This window comes from Crotalus tigris, unplaced genomic scaffold (assembly GCF_016545835.1).
Source record: "Crotalus tigris isolate CLP2741 ecotype Arizona unplaced genomic scaffold, ASM1654583v1 scf7180000020588.15403103151:6194809, whole genome shotgun sequence".
Classification (NCBI taxonomy): Eukaryota; Metazoa; Chordata; class Lepidosauria; order Squamata; family Viperidae; genus Crotalus; species Crotalus tigris.
This window is the reverse complement of record NW_024098092.1, coordinates 5,516,609-5,535,413: the sequence shown is the minus strand read 5'-3', so window position 1 is coordinate 5,535,413 and position 18,805 is coordinate 5,516,609. Positions and strand designations below refer to the sequence as shown.

The 18,805-nt window shown below is 47.7% G+C and overlaps 2 protein-coding genes across 7 annotated transcripts; both read right to left on the bottom strand.

Annotated features, from left to right (window-relative positions):
- Window positions 1–143: 143 nt before the first annotated feature.
- Window positions 144–5,800, bottom strand: ICMT (isoprenylcysteine carboxyl methyltransferase). 2 transcript variants are annotated; one of them, XM_039367219.1, is made up of 6 exons: window positions 5,546–5,800; window positions 4,654–4,742; window positions 4,338–4,507; window positions 3,797–4,014; window positions 3,154–3,288; window positions 144–912 (listed from the first exon to the last, which is right to left on the bottom strand). In XM_039367219.1, exons 1-6 carry the CDS (start codon window positions 5,756–5,758, stop codon window positions 685–687), a joined length of 1,053 nt encoding a protein of 350 aa, XP_039223153.1. In that variant the 5' UTR covers window positions 5,759–5,800; the 3' UTR covers window positions 144–684. The 2 variants fall into 2 exon arrangements, with proteins under 2 accessions (XP_039223153.1, XP_039223154.1); XM_039367220.1 differs by lacking the exon at window positions 144–912 and having other exon boundaries at window positions 965–3,288; window positions 5,546–5,796.
- A 1,415-nt stretch (window positions 5,801–7,215) lies between these two features.
- On the bottom strand, window positions 7,216–18,200 carry RNF207 (ring finger protein 207). 5 transcript variants are annotated; one of them, XM_039367210.1, is made up of 20 exons: window positions 17,880–18,084; window positions 17,524–17,637; window positions 16,751–16,807; window positions 15,683–15,873; window positions 15,187–15,316; window positions 14,755–14,899; window positions 14,197–14,278; window positions 13,989–14,064; window positions 12,952–13,077; window positions 12,815–12,861; window positions 12,379–12,451; window positions 12,171–12,239; window positions 11,490–11,558; window positions 10,819–10,940; window positions 10,293–10,485; window positions 9,810–9,995; window positions 9,393–9,444; window positions 9,168–9,285; window positions 8,138–8,230; window positions 7,216–7,677 (listed from the first exon to the last, which is right to left on the bottom strand). In XM_039367210.1, the coding sequence occupies exons 4-20, from the start codon at window positions 15,871–15,873 to the stop codon at window positions 7,485–7,487; spliced, it is 1,965 nt and encodes a 654-aa protein (XP_039223144.1). In that variant the 5' UTR covers window positions 16,751–16,807; window positions 17,524–17,637; window positions 17,880–18,084; the 3' UTR covers window positions 7,216–7,484. The 5 variants fall into 5 exon arrangements, with proteins under 5 accessions (XP_039223144.1, XP_039223143.1, XP_039223141.1 ...); XM_039367209.1 differs by lacking the exons at window positions 16,751–16,807; window positions 17,880–18,084 and adding an exon at window positions 18,135–18,200; XM_039367207.1 differs by having other exon boundaries at window positions 17,524–18,084.
- Window positions 18,201–18,805: the final 605 nt, after the last annotated feature.

The window sequence follows — 18,805 nt, the reverse complement described above, 5'->3', positions numbered from 1 at the left end:
TTACACAATCTTTATTTTTTGGTTCCCAGGCTTGGACACCCCAAAAGCCAGCTGAGTTTCCCAATGGGATTCTATGAAGCAATCGGCAAATTGTAGATAGTGGGAATTTACAAAAGAAAAAATCTAAATGAAGGCAATAAGAATTTTTTTTTCTATTCCAAAAACACATTTTTTAATCTTAAAGTGGGTATCCCATCCGTGCCAAATCTAGAGAAATTGTGCCGTTGTTCTTGACTTTCAAAACAAAACGAAACAAGAAGTTAAAAATTAATTTTTCAAAACTTTCATGGCAGCTGCCCTCCACACCAACGCTTCTATGCCCTCTGTCTCAAATCTCACCCCCCCCCCTGCAAAAAAAAATATCGTGCCTTTTAAAAAGGGTTTTAAAAATCACGGTGGCCATTTTGGGATTCCCAGAGGTCATCCAACCAGCCAGAGGTTTTGGGCTTCTTTTACAGAGGAGGGTGGGACGTTGGGGTGGGGGGCTGTTGAACCCTTTGTTGTACTGTATCTTTTTAACTCTTTGGGAAGACATAAGGCAATACGTTTTATTTTATTTTTTCAAATGCCATAGCTGAGAAACGGGATTCGCGACCTTTCCAAACTTTTGGAAGTATTTTAATTTTTTTCTGCAACCTCCAACTTTTAGGGTGATACTTTGTACCCCATTTTTTCCTCTGGTATCTAAGTGGGTGTTTGCTCTGTCTTCAATATAACCCCATTCCTCCCTAAACAGTTTTTCTGGGGGTGCAATATATGTATGTGTATATATATATTTCTAGAACATGTCCCTGCGGACTTTGTCTTCAACTGGAACACGTTTTCTTCACGGCGGTTTTTTGTTCCAAAACTGTTTGTACCCTGCTCTCTTTCTCTCTTTTTTAAGTTTTTGGACCTCTTGAGAATTTCTTCCTGTAAAAAGTTGAATTAAAAATTAAAAAGGAAAAAAAGCCTCTGTCACTCGTTTTCTTGGGAGTAATTTTAATTTAAACTTTTCATTGAGGTGATCATACATGCTTTTTGATGTCTATCCCTATTACTCTTTTAGTTCCTTCCTGTGCAATCCCTCTGCTCTAGGGAGTGGGAGGACATGCTTACTCTCTTTTAATCCCTTCCCCTATAATCTCTCTCCTCTAGGGAGTGGGAAAATAAACATATGCCTAGCTGGGGAATTCTGGGAGTTGAAATCCACCCATCTTAAAGATGCCAAGGTTGAAAGACACTGCTCTAAATGTTGTCTGTGTCACCTTGAAGAAAGGCAAGCAACTAGCCAGAGACACACATCTGACAATTTTTGGGGTCGCAGTGCCATCTAGTGGGCACAGCAATGCAGAGCTCCACCCTCCTTTACAACCCTCATACATAACCTCATTAGAAATTAGCCACAGAAATTCTGCTCCACTTTTTGGTTGTTAAGTGGAGGACTTACATGTGGCTTTCAAGAAAAAGCAAAGAAATGTTTTTTTAAAAAAATATTGTTAAAAAGAAATGTTTTAATCACAGAGTAAGATCCACCTGCATGAAAGCTTTAGGGAAAAAAAAAATCAAAGAGAAACAGGATATACAGGTGGCCCTCGACTTACGACAGTTCGTTTAGTGACCGAAGTTACAACAGTACCGAAAAATGTGATTTATGACCATTTTTCACACTTAACGACCGTTGCAGCATCCCATGTCGTCACATAATCAAGTGCCAATAGTTGGTGCAGCCAGTCTCCAGGCTTGCTGGAAAGCAACTCCAGACGCTTTCCATGTCCCATGTGCTCCCGGCATAGCACCATGGGGCCCAAAGCGCTGCGAGGGACTAGGAAGGTGTCTCAAAAACAGACCCTAGGGTTTCCTGCCTGAGCAGCGGGTTGGACTAGATGACCTCCAAGGTCCCTTCCAACTTTATTATTATTATTATTATTATTATTATTATTATTATTATTATTATTATTATTATTACTAGCTGTAATTTGCAACTTAAGTATGGGACGATATTCAAATTGCAATTCTGCAGTTTAGAAAATGTACTGTCCGTGGAGACGGCGGGGAAGATCCAGTCTGAAAGGACCTCTGATCCCGCTGCTAGAATTAAATTAGCCTTATGTTTTGGATTAAAGTATTAAGATTTGTAAAGGCAAGGCTGCCCCGATCGCCTTCCTCAGACAGGAAACGAGATTCTTGCTTTTAACTCCCACCCAGCATTTATTTTAACGGCTGCCATTTCTCTCCGGATCATAACCACAGCAAACAGAATAACAAAAAAAAGGTAATACATTTATCTTTGGTTTGCCACCAGAACAAAAGCCAGAACAAGGAAATGCTTGAGGAAGAAAAAGACCAACTTATGTTTGTGCAAAGGTAGAAAACACGTATGCCGCAGCCCTTTACGGAAACCAATGTTGAAATTCATGAAATTCAACCCGAAAAAGAGAAGCGGAGGTTTCGGAAACAGCAAGCAATGTTGAAATGCTCCCCTAAGGGGGGGGGGAGCCAAAGTAACACTAGAAAAAAATATTGTTTTTTAAAAAAAATAAGGAAGGAAACAAGATGTGTAAAAACCGACATGTATTTCAGATTTGTCTTCAATGTTTTGCATAAGTGATGGGGAGGGGGGGACCAGTCAGAGGGTGAAAAAAAGAGAGATTTTTTTTCTGCTGTTAAGTCGGGTTTTCCCAGCTGGATGAGAATTTTATAACTTAGAAAAGTCATTTATAATTTTCCCAAAAGATTTTTAAGATCAGGCTTCAAATGGCATTAAGCAGCTGTTAGAAGGGCAAACGAGGAAAAGAGTCAAATTGCATGATTTTGAGGGGGGGGGGAATACAGTCTGGGGGAATTTTTTTTTTCTTAGCTCTCTTTTGATCCGGGACTGGGATTTGAACTTGTAAGCGACAAATGGCAAATTTTCTCTTTAAAAAAAGAAAGAAAGAAAGATCAGACTTATGGCTCAATTGGAGAACTCTAAGCAGCCCTGTAAATCCTCTAAGAAAGGTCGGCATTTTTTTTTTTAAGGAACTTCTAAACTCTTTTGAGCCCTCTGCACGTGCTCCGAGGATTTTCCCAGGCTTGGCGAAAGCCGAGGCAGGATGTGGCCCCCCCGATGCCGGCGTTAAGATTTCAGAGTTCCATTCTGAAGCCTCGGATAAAGGGGAGCCCGCTGTGTACCTTCTCCTTATAGGCCAAATATTCCTCTCCGAAAAAGTGGATCAGGCTCCGCTCTTCTTCTTCTACCCTGTCGCGGAAAAAACGCCAGGAGACCACGGTGTAGCCCACCAGGCAGATGGGGTTGCAGAGAAGTACCTGGAAGTGGGAAAAAAAAGGGGGGGGGAAATGGGTCCCGGGCAAGGATTCTCTTCCTGGCTGTCAGCTCGAGAAAGCCAACGTGACGGAGGCAAGAGCCCTCTCGGTCCAAGGAGAGAAAAGAAATAAAAATCACAGCAACTGAATCCATTATTATTAAACATGCAACCGTTTAGTCTGGATGTCTTCAACTTCACTAGCTCCGTTTGAACCGTGCAGGGCAAAAAGATTTTTTTTCCCCTCTTCCCTCCTCCTCTATTTTTCCTTTCGTGTTATGGAATCAATTTTTATTTTATTTCTATTTTTTTTTAATTATTCAAAAGAGAACGTAGAATTTAGAGAGGAGACTTGAGAAGAGGGATTGGGCTGCTGGTTGTTAAATGGGTTTTTGCCCCGCTGTGTGACCTTAAGGGTGAAAATTCATTGTTAAGTGTGAAAATTGGTCTTAAGTCACTTTGAACGGCCACTAAACCTGCGGTCCCAATTGTTTGCAAGGTTTTCGCCCTACCTGGGTTCCGATGCTCCAGGAAAACCACCCCACATACGAAGGGTGCCGACACCAGCCATAGACGCCTCGGGTCACCAGCCTGTGGCTTTCCGACTTCTCATTCTGGACGATGTGGTTGAAATTCGAACCAGCGGTCAGCATGGCTGCCTTGCGTAAACAGTCGCCCAAGACCACCATCAGCAGCCCAGCGGAGCTCAGCCAAGTCACCTGCTTCATTTCTGCAAAACAAGGGGTGGACATTAAAATGGGCCTGCAGGGAGTCCTCAACTTACAACAGATTCGAAGTTACAATGGCAGAGAAGGGATTTTGCTTCCAGATTTTGCAAGATGGAAAAGTATTTTGTTATTTTATTGGTATAAATATAAATATCTATCTATCTATTATATATCTATATATCTATAGCTATGTATCTATCTATATCTATAGATTAGATATATACAGAGAGAGATTATATGTATGTATGTATGTATGTATGTATGTATGTATACATACATACAGAGAGAGAAAGAGACAAGCAGACAGATAAATCCAAGTATTAACCTGGGAAAATGAATTTTTCCACAGTGAACTCGATCCACGAGGAAAGAGCGGCCATGTTATATTCAAAACTGTGATTGAGCAGGAAGGAATCCAGAGACAAGCTTCGGGGATTGTTGACCGCCGTGATCAGATATTCCGAATAATGGAACAGAGACAGCGAACACATGTACCTGCAGAAAGAGAGGCAAATAAGGTGATGCACTATTGAGAAAAAAACTGTAGGTAGAAACCAGGGTTGAGTTTAGTCTGTCCTACGAAGCCCCCCAGTAGGGGAGGCAGAACAGACCCCGGAGGGGAAAAAAATGGTGGTTCTTACCAGCCAAAATGTTTCCAGGAAGACTGCCTGAAGCTGAGCAGCAAGCCGCATCCGAACGCAAAGCCCAGGAAACAGGCCCGGATCGCTATCTGCAAGAAGGAAGCCGACAGGGCTGGTTAGTTAGGGGAGGAAGGCTGCTGTGCCACCGGGAGAGCTCCTTGGTGATTTAGCTTCTTGGGTCTAGCCAACTCTGGGTGTACAGGCAGTTCTCTTCTTATAAGCGCCATGGAGGCCAAATCTCCTGCTGCTAAGTTACATAATGAAGTGGGTTTTGCCCCATTTTACGACCTTTCTGGCCGCAGTTAAGAGGATCACATGACCCAGGGACACTGCGACCGTCGTAAGTACATGCCAGTTGCTAAATATCTGAATTTTGATTCCATGACCGTGGAGATGCTACAACAGTTATTAAGTGTGAAAAAGGGTCACATTTAGAAGGGACCTATGAGGTCATCTAGTCCAACCCACTCTGCACAATGCGGGAATCCTCAAAAGATAAAGAGAATCCTAGACTAGAACATTTAGAAGGGAACTGTGAGGTCATCTAGTCCAACCCCACCCTCCCCAGCACAGGAATCCCTTTAACAAGCAGATCCTAAACTGGAATATTTGAAAGGGACCTCCGAGGTCACCTAGTCCAACCTCCTGAAGTTATCCCCGTTCAGTTCTCCCTCCGTGATAAGCCAAAATTAACACACACACACACAGAGATTTCAGTTCTGATCCCCCCTGGGACGGAATGCGAAGCCCAGAGTCGAAACAACCCTCTGTACATGCTCAGGAGCCCTTCCCATTTCCCCCCCCCCTCATTCCATCTAGGCACCAAGCAGCGGGGGGGGAAAGATGCTCGTAAGCCCCGCCCCCGGGGACGAGGGGCGTGGCCTGGCCTCACCTGGTACATCCCGCCCGGCGCTCGGCCCCAGGCCAAGAGGAGCGTCGCGTTGGCGCCGGCGACGTGGAGCGCCAGCGCGGCCCGGCCTTGGAAGCCGGCCCGGAGCAGGAGCGGCACGGCGGCCACCACGGAGCCGCCCAGTAGGAAAGCGGCCAGGCTGGTGCGAGCCTCGGCCCAGCGCAGCCGGCCCGCCCTCAGTTGCTCGCCGGCCATGGCGGACGGCCCGAGGCCCGCCTCGCTCTCGCGAGACCCGTCGCGCGAGCGGGGCGTGGCCGGCCCTCCCGTCCACGCCCCCAAGCCTCGCGAGAGTCCTCCGGGTAGAGAGAGCAAAAGGGGTGGCGGTAGCAGAGCCGTAGAGATATGAAAGGGTAGAGCCGCTCTACGCGGAGACCGTTTCAATCATCCAAGCCTGGCGAGACTCCTTTCTGGGGAGCCGGAGCGTAGAGATAGAAGAAAGGGTAGAGATATGACAAGCGTTGAACTGCCTATAGTACCATTTCGGACAAATGGCTCTCCTTGACTTACAGTACTTCATTTAGTGACCGTTCAGAATTACAACAGCCTATGACCATGTTTCACACTTCACGACGCTTGCAGCGTGATCCAAATTCGGATGCTTGGCAACCGGTTCCTATTTGTGACGGTCATAGTGTTGAGAGCCCTTTTGCGACCTCACATGCCAAACCAAGGGGGGAACCAGTTTCACTTAACAACCGAATTACTAACTGAACAACTGCGGTTAATAATTGTGGCAATAAAGGTCGTAAAGTGGGGTAAAATGCACTCAACAAATATCTCACTTAGCAACATAAAGTTTGAGCACAGTTGTCATAAGTCTTTTTTCTTTCCCGAGGCCGATTAAAAGGGGCAGTTCTCTGCTATTCTTATTTTTTTTTAATTATTATTATTTTTAAAAAGAGTAATAAAACCGATATTATTATGCCTTCCCTCTCTGCCACCTGTTGACAGTACATTCCCTATCCTCTCTCCAGTAATCACAGTAACAATAATAATAATAATAATAATAACAATAACAATAACAATATTAATACCATCAAACATCCACATCTGCCTATCCCAGGTCCTGGGTAAGGACTCGATAGGTAGACAAAATGCCAAGTCCAGTCTGAACATCTGGCTGACTGTGCGATGATCCATAATAATAATAATAATAAAACTATTGATACTTGATTGAAGAAAGAGAAACCATGGATTGGGGGGGGCGTTTATGTGGTCTGGAAGGTTTTAAGGGCCTTTTAAATGTGTTTTTGTGCACCTCTGTTTTCTTTCTCTAGATTAAATCAGCGTTTGTCCCATTCAACAGCTTTAAGAGTTGAAGTCCGTACATCTTAAAGCTGTTGAACTTGATAAACAGGAGATCCCCCTCCCAAAAAAATCTCCTTAGGCTAAAAATAATGGAATTGGGAAGCCAGGCCTAGACACAGAGGGGCAACAGGCAATGTAATGCTGATTTTTAAGTCTGGAAGAGGAAGACGTGACCATCTGCAGAATTCAGTTCAAGCTTTAAGACGTGTGGACTTCAACTCCCAGAATCCCCCAGCCAGCCCTGCCTTATCGGAGAACTTCTATCAAATCATTAATTTTTTTAATGGGCACGCTTGGATGAGGGTCGACAAAGCAGCATAAATTGGAGGCACCGTTCTGTAAAATTTGGGGTTCAAAGTTCCCGCAGGACTCTTTAATGCACAACCCAAACAAGAAACGGCACGCAATTTAGACGTTAAAACTTCCAGAATTCACGCACGAAATATGCACCAGAGCTATTATATAGATATATTGATTTAAATTGATTTAGAATATATATATATTAGAATTCACGCATGGATGGTGCATATTCCACGCGTGAATTCTAAACTATATAAAAATTCTAAAATCGAGAGAAATATATATATATTTCCAAAAGGAAGATTTTGCACCCTCAGCTCAAGAGCAGCTCCGTCTTCAGATCTCCATCCTTGGTTAGACTCGACAGGGCTCCTGTGGGGTCCAAGGGGGTCTCCGTCCGGATTTTCGGTGTGTTTTTGGAGACCTCGGTGTTTTTCGGCTGCGAGTCCTTGGCGGCTGGGCCGAGCACCTGTGTTTCTGCTTTCGGTGTCCAGTCTTTGCCACTGCTACCGAGGTGGTTCCACAAAAGGAGAAAAAAAAAATAAAAAGACACAGATAGTCCTCAACGTACGACCATTTCTTTAGTGACCGAAGTTACAACGGGGCTGAAAAAAGGGGACTTTTAAGCGTTTTTCACACTTCGCGACCGCTGCAGCCTCCCTGCGGTCATGTGCTTAGCAACTGACTCGTAAATATGACCTGTGGGGGTCACACGATCCCCCTTTTGCGACAAGCCGTGTTGGCCGTTAAGTTGAGGACTCCCGGTGGAAAAATAAGTTTCAATAAAGCATCAAGAGCAGGGGGTCTTCAAACTTGGCCCTTTGATGACTGGTGGACTTCAACTCCCAGAATTCCTCAGCCACGTGCCTGGCTGAGGAATTCTGGGAGTTGAAGTCCACCAGTCATCAAAGGGCCAAGTTTGAAGACCCCTAATCAAGAGGGTCAACCCTCGGATCGATCAATTACCTGGACTGAGGCTGGGCTGGGGGGGCTCCGTCCTCGTAGATCTTGAGCAGGCTCTCCGGCTGATCCGCTTTCTCTTTCCAGTCCTGGAGCCTGCTGGGCAGAGACCCTCCGAGTGAGTCCCAGGGGGGCTTCCCACCCAGCCGGAGAAGCCCCAGGAAGTGACTGAGGGAGGGATTGTGTGAGATTGGCGCCTGGGCTTTGCACGACACAACTGGGCTTTGCACGGCCGTGGGCAGGAGGGGTTCAGGGAGCCCCGAATTAATGGAGGAGGAGAGGGGGAATAAAAGAGGAAGGAAGGAAGGAAGGAAGGAAGGAAGGAAGGAAGGAAGGAAGGAAGGAAGGAAGGACGGGATGGAGAAAGGAAGGAAGGAGAGGGAAGGAAAGAAGGCAGAACGGAAAGTAGGGAGAAAAAAAAAAGGAAAGAGAATAGCTAAGCAAGAGGAAGGAAGGAAGGAAGCAAAGAAAAGGGAAGAAGAAAAAGATATGCAAGAGGGAGGGAGAATGGAAAGGAAAAAGAAGAGAATGTAAAAGGAAAGGGAAAAGGGAAGGAAAGGAAAGGAAAAGAGAATGAAAGCAGAAGGGAGGGGTAGAGCTGAGGCCGGCCATCAGCACAGTTGATTGACCGACTGATTATGTCTCACTCACTAGGTGACACTGCCAGTGAAGGAATCCTAGAATCCTAAGGCTGGAAGGGACCTGGGAGGTCATCTAGTCCAACCCCCAGCCCTTATACCCTCTTGGATAAATGGCTGTCCAGTCTTTTCTTGAAAGGTCACTGAGAAGGCCATCAGAAGAGCCTTGGGGTGGGCTTCCTCCCCCCCCCACAGGATATCCCAAACCAACATCTCCTGCCTTGGGCCGTGGGTTGGACTAGAAGACCTCCCAGATCCCTTCCAGTCCTGGCGTTCTCTGTTCTAATGGACACTCCAGTCCCACCCGGCCCAGCCCAGGAGGCTGGCTGGCTTCCAACAGGTTGGCCCAGGTCCTGCCTGGTAGGGTCCCCTGGGGGGGGGGCCTTGGGGGTCCCCACCTGGGTTCCAGCCGCTCCTTGACCCTGGCGATCGAGCGGATGTAGGGGGCGATCTGCTTGGTGATGGTGGTCAGGTAGTTATTCTCCTGTCTCAGCTGCAGCAGGTCGTGGAGCTGGGCTAGCGAGAGAGGAGCCCTGGCCAGGTCATCTTCCTTCAATCCAACCTTCCTTTTCCCCCCAAACATGCCTCAACTCTGCACACGCTCAGAGGCCCAAAGACCCCACCTTCATAAATCTCCTGTTCGTTGGCCACCCGTTGGTAAGTTTCCTCCCAGGTCTGCAAGACAAAGAGGAGGAGAAGAAGAAGAAGAAGGAGAAGGAGGAGAAGAAGAAGAAGGAAGAAAAATCCGGATGAGGTAACGAGTTCGAGAGTTGCCGCTAAGAAAGAGGAGAGGTGGGATTGGTAGGTCTGCCAAAGACTGGGGAAATTTTGACCCAGGGGCAGGCGGGATGGAAGTAGGAAAAATAAATTGGAGCGAGGAGGTGTGAATCAACTGAAAAACGAAGCCACGAAAGACCTCATGAGGACTATCGGCTTGTTTTTTTTCCTCCATTAAAAGAGAAAGACACCCAAGGCTGATTTAGTTGCAAGCGGTTCTGTAGTCAGCAACGAAAAACCCGGCCTTGCGAGGAAGGGCTCACCTCTTCGAACTCGGTCCGTTTCATTTCCACGGAGGAATATTCGGAGGCGATTTGAACGTCCATCTGGAGGGATTTCTGCAGGACTTCGCCCATGATCTCCGTCCTGATCAGGGAGTGGTGCTTGGTGAGGTCCCGGTGGAGTTCCTGCACGTGGTCTTTTAAGCTCTGAATCTCGGTCTGTAGCTCCTGTAGAGAACGCGGAGCAAGGAAGGGACGGGGAAAGGGGGGGGGGAATCTACGCAGCTTCACCAAGCTTTTAATTCATTTCAATTTTATTTAATTTAAAATTCAGGTGCAGTGCTCCATCGCTGGATTGTTTTGAGAAGAGAACCTTTTGAGCGGGACGGGATAAGATCTCTTGTCCTAAGCGGGGGGGGGTTGGACTAGATGACCTCCGAGGCCCCTTCCAGTTTTCTTGCAGTGCTCGTTCAGTGAAGGAGGCAAGGAAGTGGGGTCCCCGGTTCCCCGTCCCGCCATCCTTACCCGATACATGTTCTCGTAGTTGCGACAGTGGTCGGTAAACAGGGTCTCCTTCCCCTCAGCCAAAAGGACTTTGGTGCTGATGTATCGGTGCATGGTGGCCTTCCTTACCGGCGACCCCGCCAGGGGCATTGTCTCGTGGGAAGACGGACAGCTGGCCACCAAGAGGGTCTTGGAGCCGGGACCCCCAGACATCCTAGGAGTCAGAATTTATTTATTTTTTTTAAAAAAAGAAGTTCGTCACTCAGTCTTGCAAAGTCAGGAAGCAAGTGGGAAGACAGGAAGCAAGGTCAGGGCAAGCCACGGGATGCTGCAACCGTCATAAGTACATGTCAGTTGCCAAGCCTCTGGATTTTGATCATGTGACCGTGGGGTGGGTTCTGCTACGGTTCTAAGTGTGAAAAACGGTCCTGAGTGACTTGAGTCGACTGCCTTGCTAGTCAATGAGGAAGCTGAGACAATGCAGTCAGGCCCAGCTGTTGAAATGGGCTAAGTGACCTCTAGGGTGCCCACTGAATAGGAGACGTACATGTTGCTGTTGCTCATGCCGGGTCCCATGGTTCCTGTGGTCCCCACTACTGACCGGCGTGGAGATAAGGGCAGCAGGGGCTCCAGGCAGTGGGCAAACTCAGCCCGGTATTCGCTGTTGATCTGGAAGAAAGGAAGGAAGGAAGGAAGGAAGGAAGGAAGGAAGGAAGGAAGGAAGGAAGGGAGGGAGGGAGGGAGAGAGGGAGGATCACTAGGCAAATAGTCATAAGTCAGGTTTACCCTGACCACTTTTGGGGATGTTTATCAATTTCTCTTGTCAGATTTAAAAGTTGTGGATTTCCTTGTGGTCTTCTTTCCAAATATAATTGAATCTTTTGTCTTTCTACTGATTTTTTTTTTAAATTGGGGGGGCAGCAAATCTTCCTTTCCAAATCAGCTAAAGGTTTCACAGTTGCCTTTGGTAAAGCTTGGTGGTTTTCCAGGGCTGTTCCGACGTTTCAGAGGCACCAGCTGTGAACTCTGTTTTGCTTTCCAAAGCATGCTGCTAGACCTCATGAAGGAAGCTGCTTTTGGTTCTGGCAGGGACCTTCCCCCCCCCCTCCCCATGTGGAAAAAGGGAAGCAGAAATGAATCCTGATTGCTCCGATTTGTTTGCTCAGCTCCTCTCTCGACAAACCCACATTTTATCTGGGGTAACCAGGTTTCTCTCACCTTGCTAGTTTGCGACGGCCTCAAGCGGTGGGGTTGTTTGACGATCCTTTGCAAGCGCTCCATGAGTTGCTGCAATCGAAAGCAGATTAGCCTTGATCAGCCGGGTTTGATCATTGGCTTTGGGTTGTGAGAATGAAATCATAGAATTGTAATCGTAGAATTGTCACTAGCTCTAATGAAGGAAATCATATCTGTATCTGTCTTTTTTCTTTTTCTGTCTTACATTCTTCTTATTTTTTTTCTTTCTCTTCTCTTTTTCCTTCCCTTTTTTCTCTTCTTTTCTGCACCTTCTAATTTTTCTCTTTATTTTTTTAGTTTGCTTTATTTAGTTTTCTTTCTTAAATCTCTACGCTGCAACAAGGCGGCGATGGATGGCCTATGGCTTTTCCTTTTCATTGGCACTTTCAGTAAAATTATTATAAAAACTAAAAAGACAGAGAGAGAAACGAGGAAAGGTAGGAGAAGCCCCCCCCTTTCTGTCTGTCCTGTTTAGTGACCTTTTCTAAAGCTGTCAATCCAAACGGAAATCCAGTTCCTGCTTGGACTAAGTCTACCTCCATCCACTGGTGCTTCTGAGAGCGTGCAGAGTGCATTTGGCCACTCGAGAGTCTCAAAGCCCTGGGTTCAACTCTCCTCCCTTTCTCCCAGGAAGGGGAAATTCAGTTGGGGTCCCCAACTTACGTAGCCCAAATCCAGAAATTCAGCTTTGTTGGCCGAACTTAGAAATGCCGAGCAAGTCACAAGGTGCACCTGAAACGGAAAAACAGGCGCCGTTTTGCACAAAAATTGGATTTAAAGGGGTTGCAAAAGGGCAAGATGCAGGGGGGGGCTTCATTCCTGGAATATCTCAGGCTGGGGGGGGGACAAAATTGGCTAAATCTGTCCTTACCTGCAGGGTGGGCAGCAATGAAGCCAGGTGAGCAAGCTGTCCTTTAAAAGCTTTTCCCTTTTCTTCGTACTGGCTAGAAATGATGTAAAAAAGCCATTTTCTGACTGTTTTCGGTTTCAAGCAAATCCCTGCGGCTGTTAACTTAGCCCCACGGTCGTTAAGCGAATCCCCGGCTTCCCCATTGCTCATTGGAAGATGGCAAGAGGGGACCATGTGAGGCCTGTGGGACGCTGCGACCATCATAATTATGAGTCGGTTGCCCAGCATCTGACTTTTGATCACGGCACCCCCGGGGGTGCTGTGACGGTCGTGTGAAAAACAGCCGTAACTTGCTTTTTTCACTGTCACTTTGAACGGTCACTAAACAGACCGTCATATGTCCAGGACTGCCTGTATGCAGGTCGCTGTCCGGTTCTCCCTGGGTGCAAACCTTTACCTCTGCACAACTTTCAGGAGTGTCTTCTTCCTTTCGGCCAGTTTCTCCTAGGAAGACGGGAAGGGAAAGAGGGAGTTGGGCAGAACTGCCAGCCCTGCAGGGTTGGCCACAGGTGGGCCCGGTCCGGTCCGGCTCACCTGCATGCTGCCGAAGAGAGCGTGGATGGCCGTCTCCTCCTCGTCCGCGCTGTTCCGGACCTCCTCGATCATGGCCTTGAGGAGGACGATGGCCTCCCGGGTGGACGTCTGCAGCTCCTTCACCGCCTGCCACGGACAAGCAGTCGGGTAGGACACGGCTGCCTTCAAGAGCCCTCGGATCTTTGTGGGCAGCCAGGCTCTGCCGGCCTTGGCCAGCCGCCTCTTGAACCCGAGTCTTCTGGGGCCTGGCACCCAGAGCCGGCCCTGTGGAGGGGTCAGTTTGCCAAAGGGCTGAGTTTTGAAAAGTTTGCCTCGTAAGGGAGGGAAGCCCTGGTGATGGCGGAGGGGGGGGGGGAGAAGGCTCACGTTGGGAGGGAGGAAGGGAGGGAGGGAGGGAGGAAGGAAGGAAGGAAGGAAGGAAGGAAGGAAGGAAGGAAGGAAGGAAGGAAGGAAGGAAGGAAGGAAAAGGAGGGAGGAAGGAAAAGGGACAGGAGGGAGAAGAGAACAACTAGAAAAGGACAGGAGGGAGGGAGGAAAGAAAGGAAGAAAAGAAGAAAAAAATGAAGGAGATAAGGGGGAAGAAAGGAAAAGGGAGAGAAGAAGGAAAGGGAGGGAGGGAGGAAGTAATGAGAGAGAAAGGGAGGGAAAATGGAAAGGGGGGAAGGAAGGAAGGAAGGAAGGGGAGGGAAGGAGGGGAAGGAAAGAAGAAAAAGGGAGAAGGAGGGGAGGGAAGGAGGGAAAGGCAGTAAGGAGGGAGGGAAAGAGAAGGAGAAGGAAGGGAGGGAGCGGGGAGGAAAGAAGGAAGGAAAGCAGAAGGAAGGGAGGAAGGAAGGAAGGAAGGACCTTCCATCGCTTTTCCAAGCGTGGTCCCAGCGTGGGCTAATCCCCGTTGTGTCACACCCTAGCCAGAGGCTGGACTAGATGCTCTCCAAAGCCACCTCTCAGCACTGACTCTAAAACTTCCGGAATCCAGGCAGGACCTTGGCGAATAAAAGCCATTTTCGCCCCCGGAGACCTTCCCTCTCCTTCCCATTTACCATCACAGCCTGGTCCAGTTTCTCGCACCCTCGCATGTAGGCCGTCTCGATGTCGATGCAATGAGCTCGGCTTTCCCTGGAGAGCAGAACATTAAACTAATAGCATAGCATAGCATAGCATAGTAAATAAATTCAAATTAAATTCAAATTAAAAGCCCTTAAAAAAGTGCCTTTGACGGAGGTTGATTCTGAACAATCGCCAACTCACACAGGCATGTCCCGGAAACAGTTAATGCAAAGCATGGATTTTTTCTCCGTGGAGAACATGATGTACAATTCCTCGTGGAGGGCTGGAAAAGGAGGGAAAATAAACCGCGTGATTTATAATTCAGGGTTGCGGCCTCAAAAAAAAGTTGTACTGAAAAACGGGAGCCTTGGAAAAGAAGAAGAATTTCATGCTTTCAAACAGAGCCTCCAATGAATTCTCACTGGAGGTTGTGAATTCAAGTCAGAACTCTGATTTTGCAGATCGCAGACGGAGGACGTGGCCGGCAAAATGTGAAAAACAAATGAACAAAATAAGAATGAATTATAAGTTGTAACAATTCCTGCCTTGGGCAGGCAGGGGGCTGGACTAGAAGACCTCCAAAGGTCCCTTCCAGACCTATTTAGCTATGATTTTACGATTCAGATTCTACAATTCTACGATATTATAATTCTGTGACTCTTTTCTGCTGTATGTTTGCTGCAAAGAAGTCGGGCGTGGCCGGTTTGGTGGGGAGGGTCAAGGAACCTGCATGAGAACCCATAGCCTCTGAGCACGTACGGCATTTCTTATGGACCTCCTTCGCCCGTTTGCTCAGCGAGACGATCTCGTGGCGGGAGAACATCCTGGCCTTGTGGGTCTCTTCCCGGCACTTGGCACACAGCGGCTGGCTGCAGGTGTTGCAGAAGTACATGGCGTCCAGCTCCTTCGGAAACAGCAACGGGAGGGGATGATGGGTCACTGCTCTGGCCCAGGGATGCTCTGTTGCTGTGTCTCTCAAGTTTAGCAATTGGAAGATGGGTGGACTTCAATTTCCAGAATTCCTCAGCCAGTATGCCTAGAGGGTTGGCCTAGATGACACTCAGAGGACCCTCCTCACCCACCGCTCTGTGATCCTGTTAGCCGGTGGGCGAAAACCCTTTATTCCCGCAAATGCTTCTGGATGAGACTTGCCCAAACCTGGTTCAGAGGCCAGATGGCATCTCGGCTTACCTGCTTTGTGCTTTGCAGGTCACAATTCGCACATAGGACATCTTCTTCGTAGTCTCCAGAGCTGTCCACCAGGAATTTGAGCAGCTGGTCTTCGGGAGGGAGCCCGTTTCCCTTCACGACAGACTGGTGGCTGCAAGGAAGACTAACTTGGCCTGTCCTTTCTCAAAAGTAAGGTCTTTTTGGCTCAAGGCGGCTTATTTGCTGCTAACCATGATTAAAACCACAACGAACCATGATTGAATCCAGAGGTTGTGGGCGCTCCATCACCGGAGAGACTTCAAGAAGAGACTGGACAATCAGAGCTCTCTAATATTGAGTTTGGAGCAACCCTCCCTCTCTCCCTGCCTTTGTTTCCTCTACGGAAACCATGAGGGCTAGAAACTTTGCCAAAATGTAGAAGGCGGGATCCTAAAGCGGGAAGGGGTCCCTGGAGGTCATCTAGTCCAACCCCCTCGGCCTGGTAAGGCCGCCACAAAGCCAGGGAGGCCGTCCTTACCCGCAGAGGGGACAGGCCAGGCGGCCGTCGATGGCTCTTCCCCGCAGGCAGCTGGCGCAGAAGTTGTGGTAGCAATCCAGCAGGCAGGGGTGCTCGTACTGCTCCTGGCACAGGAAGCACACCAGCGGGTGGCAGTTGGCGTTGTCGAGCTCACACAGGTTTTCCAGCGGGGCGAAGATCCCACCGGACATCTGGAGATCAAGAGGAGATGGGCAGAGAGGCTGAATGGCTGCCCTGGCTGGCCGCGGAGAGCTGTGTCAGCCTGAAGTCTGCAGGTTTATTCTGTTTTATTTATTTTATTTTATTTGGTTCATCGCACAGTCATCAGGATGTTCAGAGTTTATTTTATCACTTCTAGTTCAGTTTAGTTTATAGTTTAGTTTGGTTTATAGTTTATATTTTATTTTATAGTTTAGTTTATTATTTTATTATTATTTATTATATTATTTTATTTTCGGGTTGAACTGTTTTTAGATCAATAAGGGGGGATTCATCAATCAATCTGCCTGACTCTGAGACCCCCCCCCCAGCTGGGAAGGTCGAAGGACTCCCGGGCGTGTCTCTGAACAGTGTAGAAAAAGCCGTCCCAGAACAGCGACTCGCGCAGAGAGAAATGTCGGACTCACAAAAGTTTTCTGTTGTTTCCTTTGTGTCTTTTGTGCCTTGGCGCCTAAGGATTATCTCTGCATTTTGGCATCTCCCAGACAGACAAACATAACCCAGGTTTATTTATAGCTTGTTCCCAAGCACAGGGGTATTTATGGACTGTTTATGTCTGTGAGTTCCAGTTTATTCTTATTTGTCCCGGTTGCTATCGGTGAACTTCCTGTCCCCCTGTAAAAGGGGCTTCATTTGTTGCCCCCTCCCCCCTTTCTACTTATGGAAGATACGGGAACTGTGACACACACAAAACTCTTCTTTCAATATTTTCTGAAGAGCTGCTTTGCAAAAAGTTCAAAAGGAAAGTTTGCTCGCTTCCTAGCGCCAGAATTCAGAAATACAGCTTTACCTCTGTGATACATGAGAATCTACAACTTTATACACAAGTACAGGTAATCCTCGACTCACAATGGTTCATTTAGGGACTGTTTTGGGGCTCCATTGTGGTCGCCAGTTAAGGACTAGCTGTAAAAGGAAGGAAGGAAGGAAGGAAGGAAGGAAGGAAGGAAGGAAGGAAGGAAGGAAGGAAGGAAGGAGAGTGTAGAAGTGGGAGAAGGAGGAAGGGAGGAAAAAAGAAAAGAGATAGAAGTGGGAGGGAAGGAATGAAAGGAGAGGAGGAAGGGAGGGAGAAAGAAAGGAAGGAAGGAAGATAGTGAAGGGAGGGAGGGGAGGGGATAGAAGGAGAAGGAGGAAGGAAGAAAGAAAAGAGGGATAGAAGAAGGGAGGGAAGGAAGGAGAGGAGGGAGGGAGAAAGAAAGGAAGGAAGACAAAATGAAGGGAGGGAGGGGAGGGGATAGAAGGAGAAGGAGAAAGGGAGGAAGAAAGAAAAAGGATAGGAGGAGGGAGGGAGGAAGGAAGGAAAAAAGGGAGGCAAAATGAAGGGAGGGAGGGGAGAGGATAGAAGGGGGAGAAGAAAGAAGAAAGAAAAGAGGGATAGAAAGAGGGAGGGAAGGAAGGAAGGATCCTATTATGTTTGCAATTTTAGCTTTGCAAAGATTCACAAATCTTTTTCCCCCTCCCCGGCCACCATCCCCTTCTTTTCTCCCCTCTTGGCCTCGACCCAACCCATTCGCAGCCGCCTGGAGCTATTTATAAAAATAAGCAGGAAGGCAGGGTAAAAATGCCCTGATCTAATCTCAGCCCAGCGCCCACCGAGGCCTGCCTGCGTCACCATCGCTTACTTTTAATTTCTGCTTTCGGCTTCCTCCTTGGGTTCAGAGGATTCCCCACTTCTGCTCAAAAGCTCTGCTTCTTGCAGCTGGCCAGCTCAGGACTCAAATGACGAATAAACATCTCTTCAAGGAGTTAGGGGTTAAAAAAGAAAAAGAAAAAAACACCAAATAAGTTCTACTGGCTAAATCCTTGTGGGTCAACGTGAATTTCCTCCCTAGAACAAGAGACAGTTCCCCCCCCCCCGCCGAATCTAAAAGTTAAAAACAAGGCAGTTGAGAAAGGGTCTTGCAAAGGGCCCGAAGGCAGCCTCCCAAATGGATTCAGAAGGGGGGGGTCCTTCCCCCGCTCGGAGGAGCTCCCAAACCGTGATCGGCTCTCGTCCTCTGCTGTCACCAAAAGGAAAGCCAAAGCGTTTGGGGGCCGGCCAGCTTCCCGGGTCAAGGACCATCCAAGGTCAGATCCCACGTCTGATCCCGGAGAGGAATTAGATGCCCTCCCGTGTTTGAGAAGCCCTGCAGGGGAGGCAGCTGAAGGACACAAGACCACCCAGTTCTTCCGTTCGTTTTGAGGAAGATGCAGGGACCCCGGAGGTCATCTAGACCAACCCCAAAGTGCACACCTCGTATGTGATATTTCCTTTGATTGAAGCTTCTGAGCCAAGACTTCTGTCCTCTGTCTGCCTGCCTATCATCTCTCCTGTCTGTCTGTCTCTCTGATTTCTATATCTATCTATCTATCTATCTATCTATCTATCTATCTATCTATCTATCTACCTACCTACCTACCTACCTATCTATCTATCTACCTACCTACCTACCTAATTTCTATTTAATATCTATCTTCTCTCTCTAATTCATATCTATTTAATATCTATCTATACCTATACCTATATCTATATTCTTCTGCGTATCTCTCTCTCTCTCTCTTGTATCTATCTATCTATCTATCTATCTATCTATCTATCTATCTATCTATCTATCTATCTATCTATCTATCTATCTATCTATCTATCATCTTTTATTTATTTGAGACGAAAGACTCCCTCAAGGGCCATCCGTGGGCTTGATTGGAACCCAGGGCTTGCTGAACCCCAAATAAGCTAACTTTATCCAGCTGAGATTTCCCTTTTAGCTTGGTGGAGTTTTTCAGTGGCTTCCGTTTTTCCACTTTATTCTCCCTACTGAGGTTGAGGATTTCTTTGGACTTTCGGTTGAAGGATGAGTGTCAATCAGTCAAGGGGGCTACTGTCAGCCTGGGGGGGGAGGCAAGGACACAGTGCCTTCCATCCTG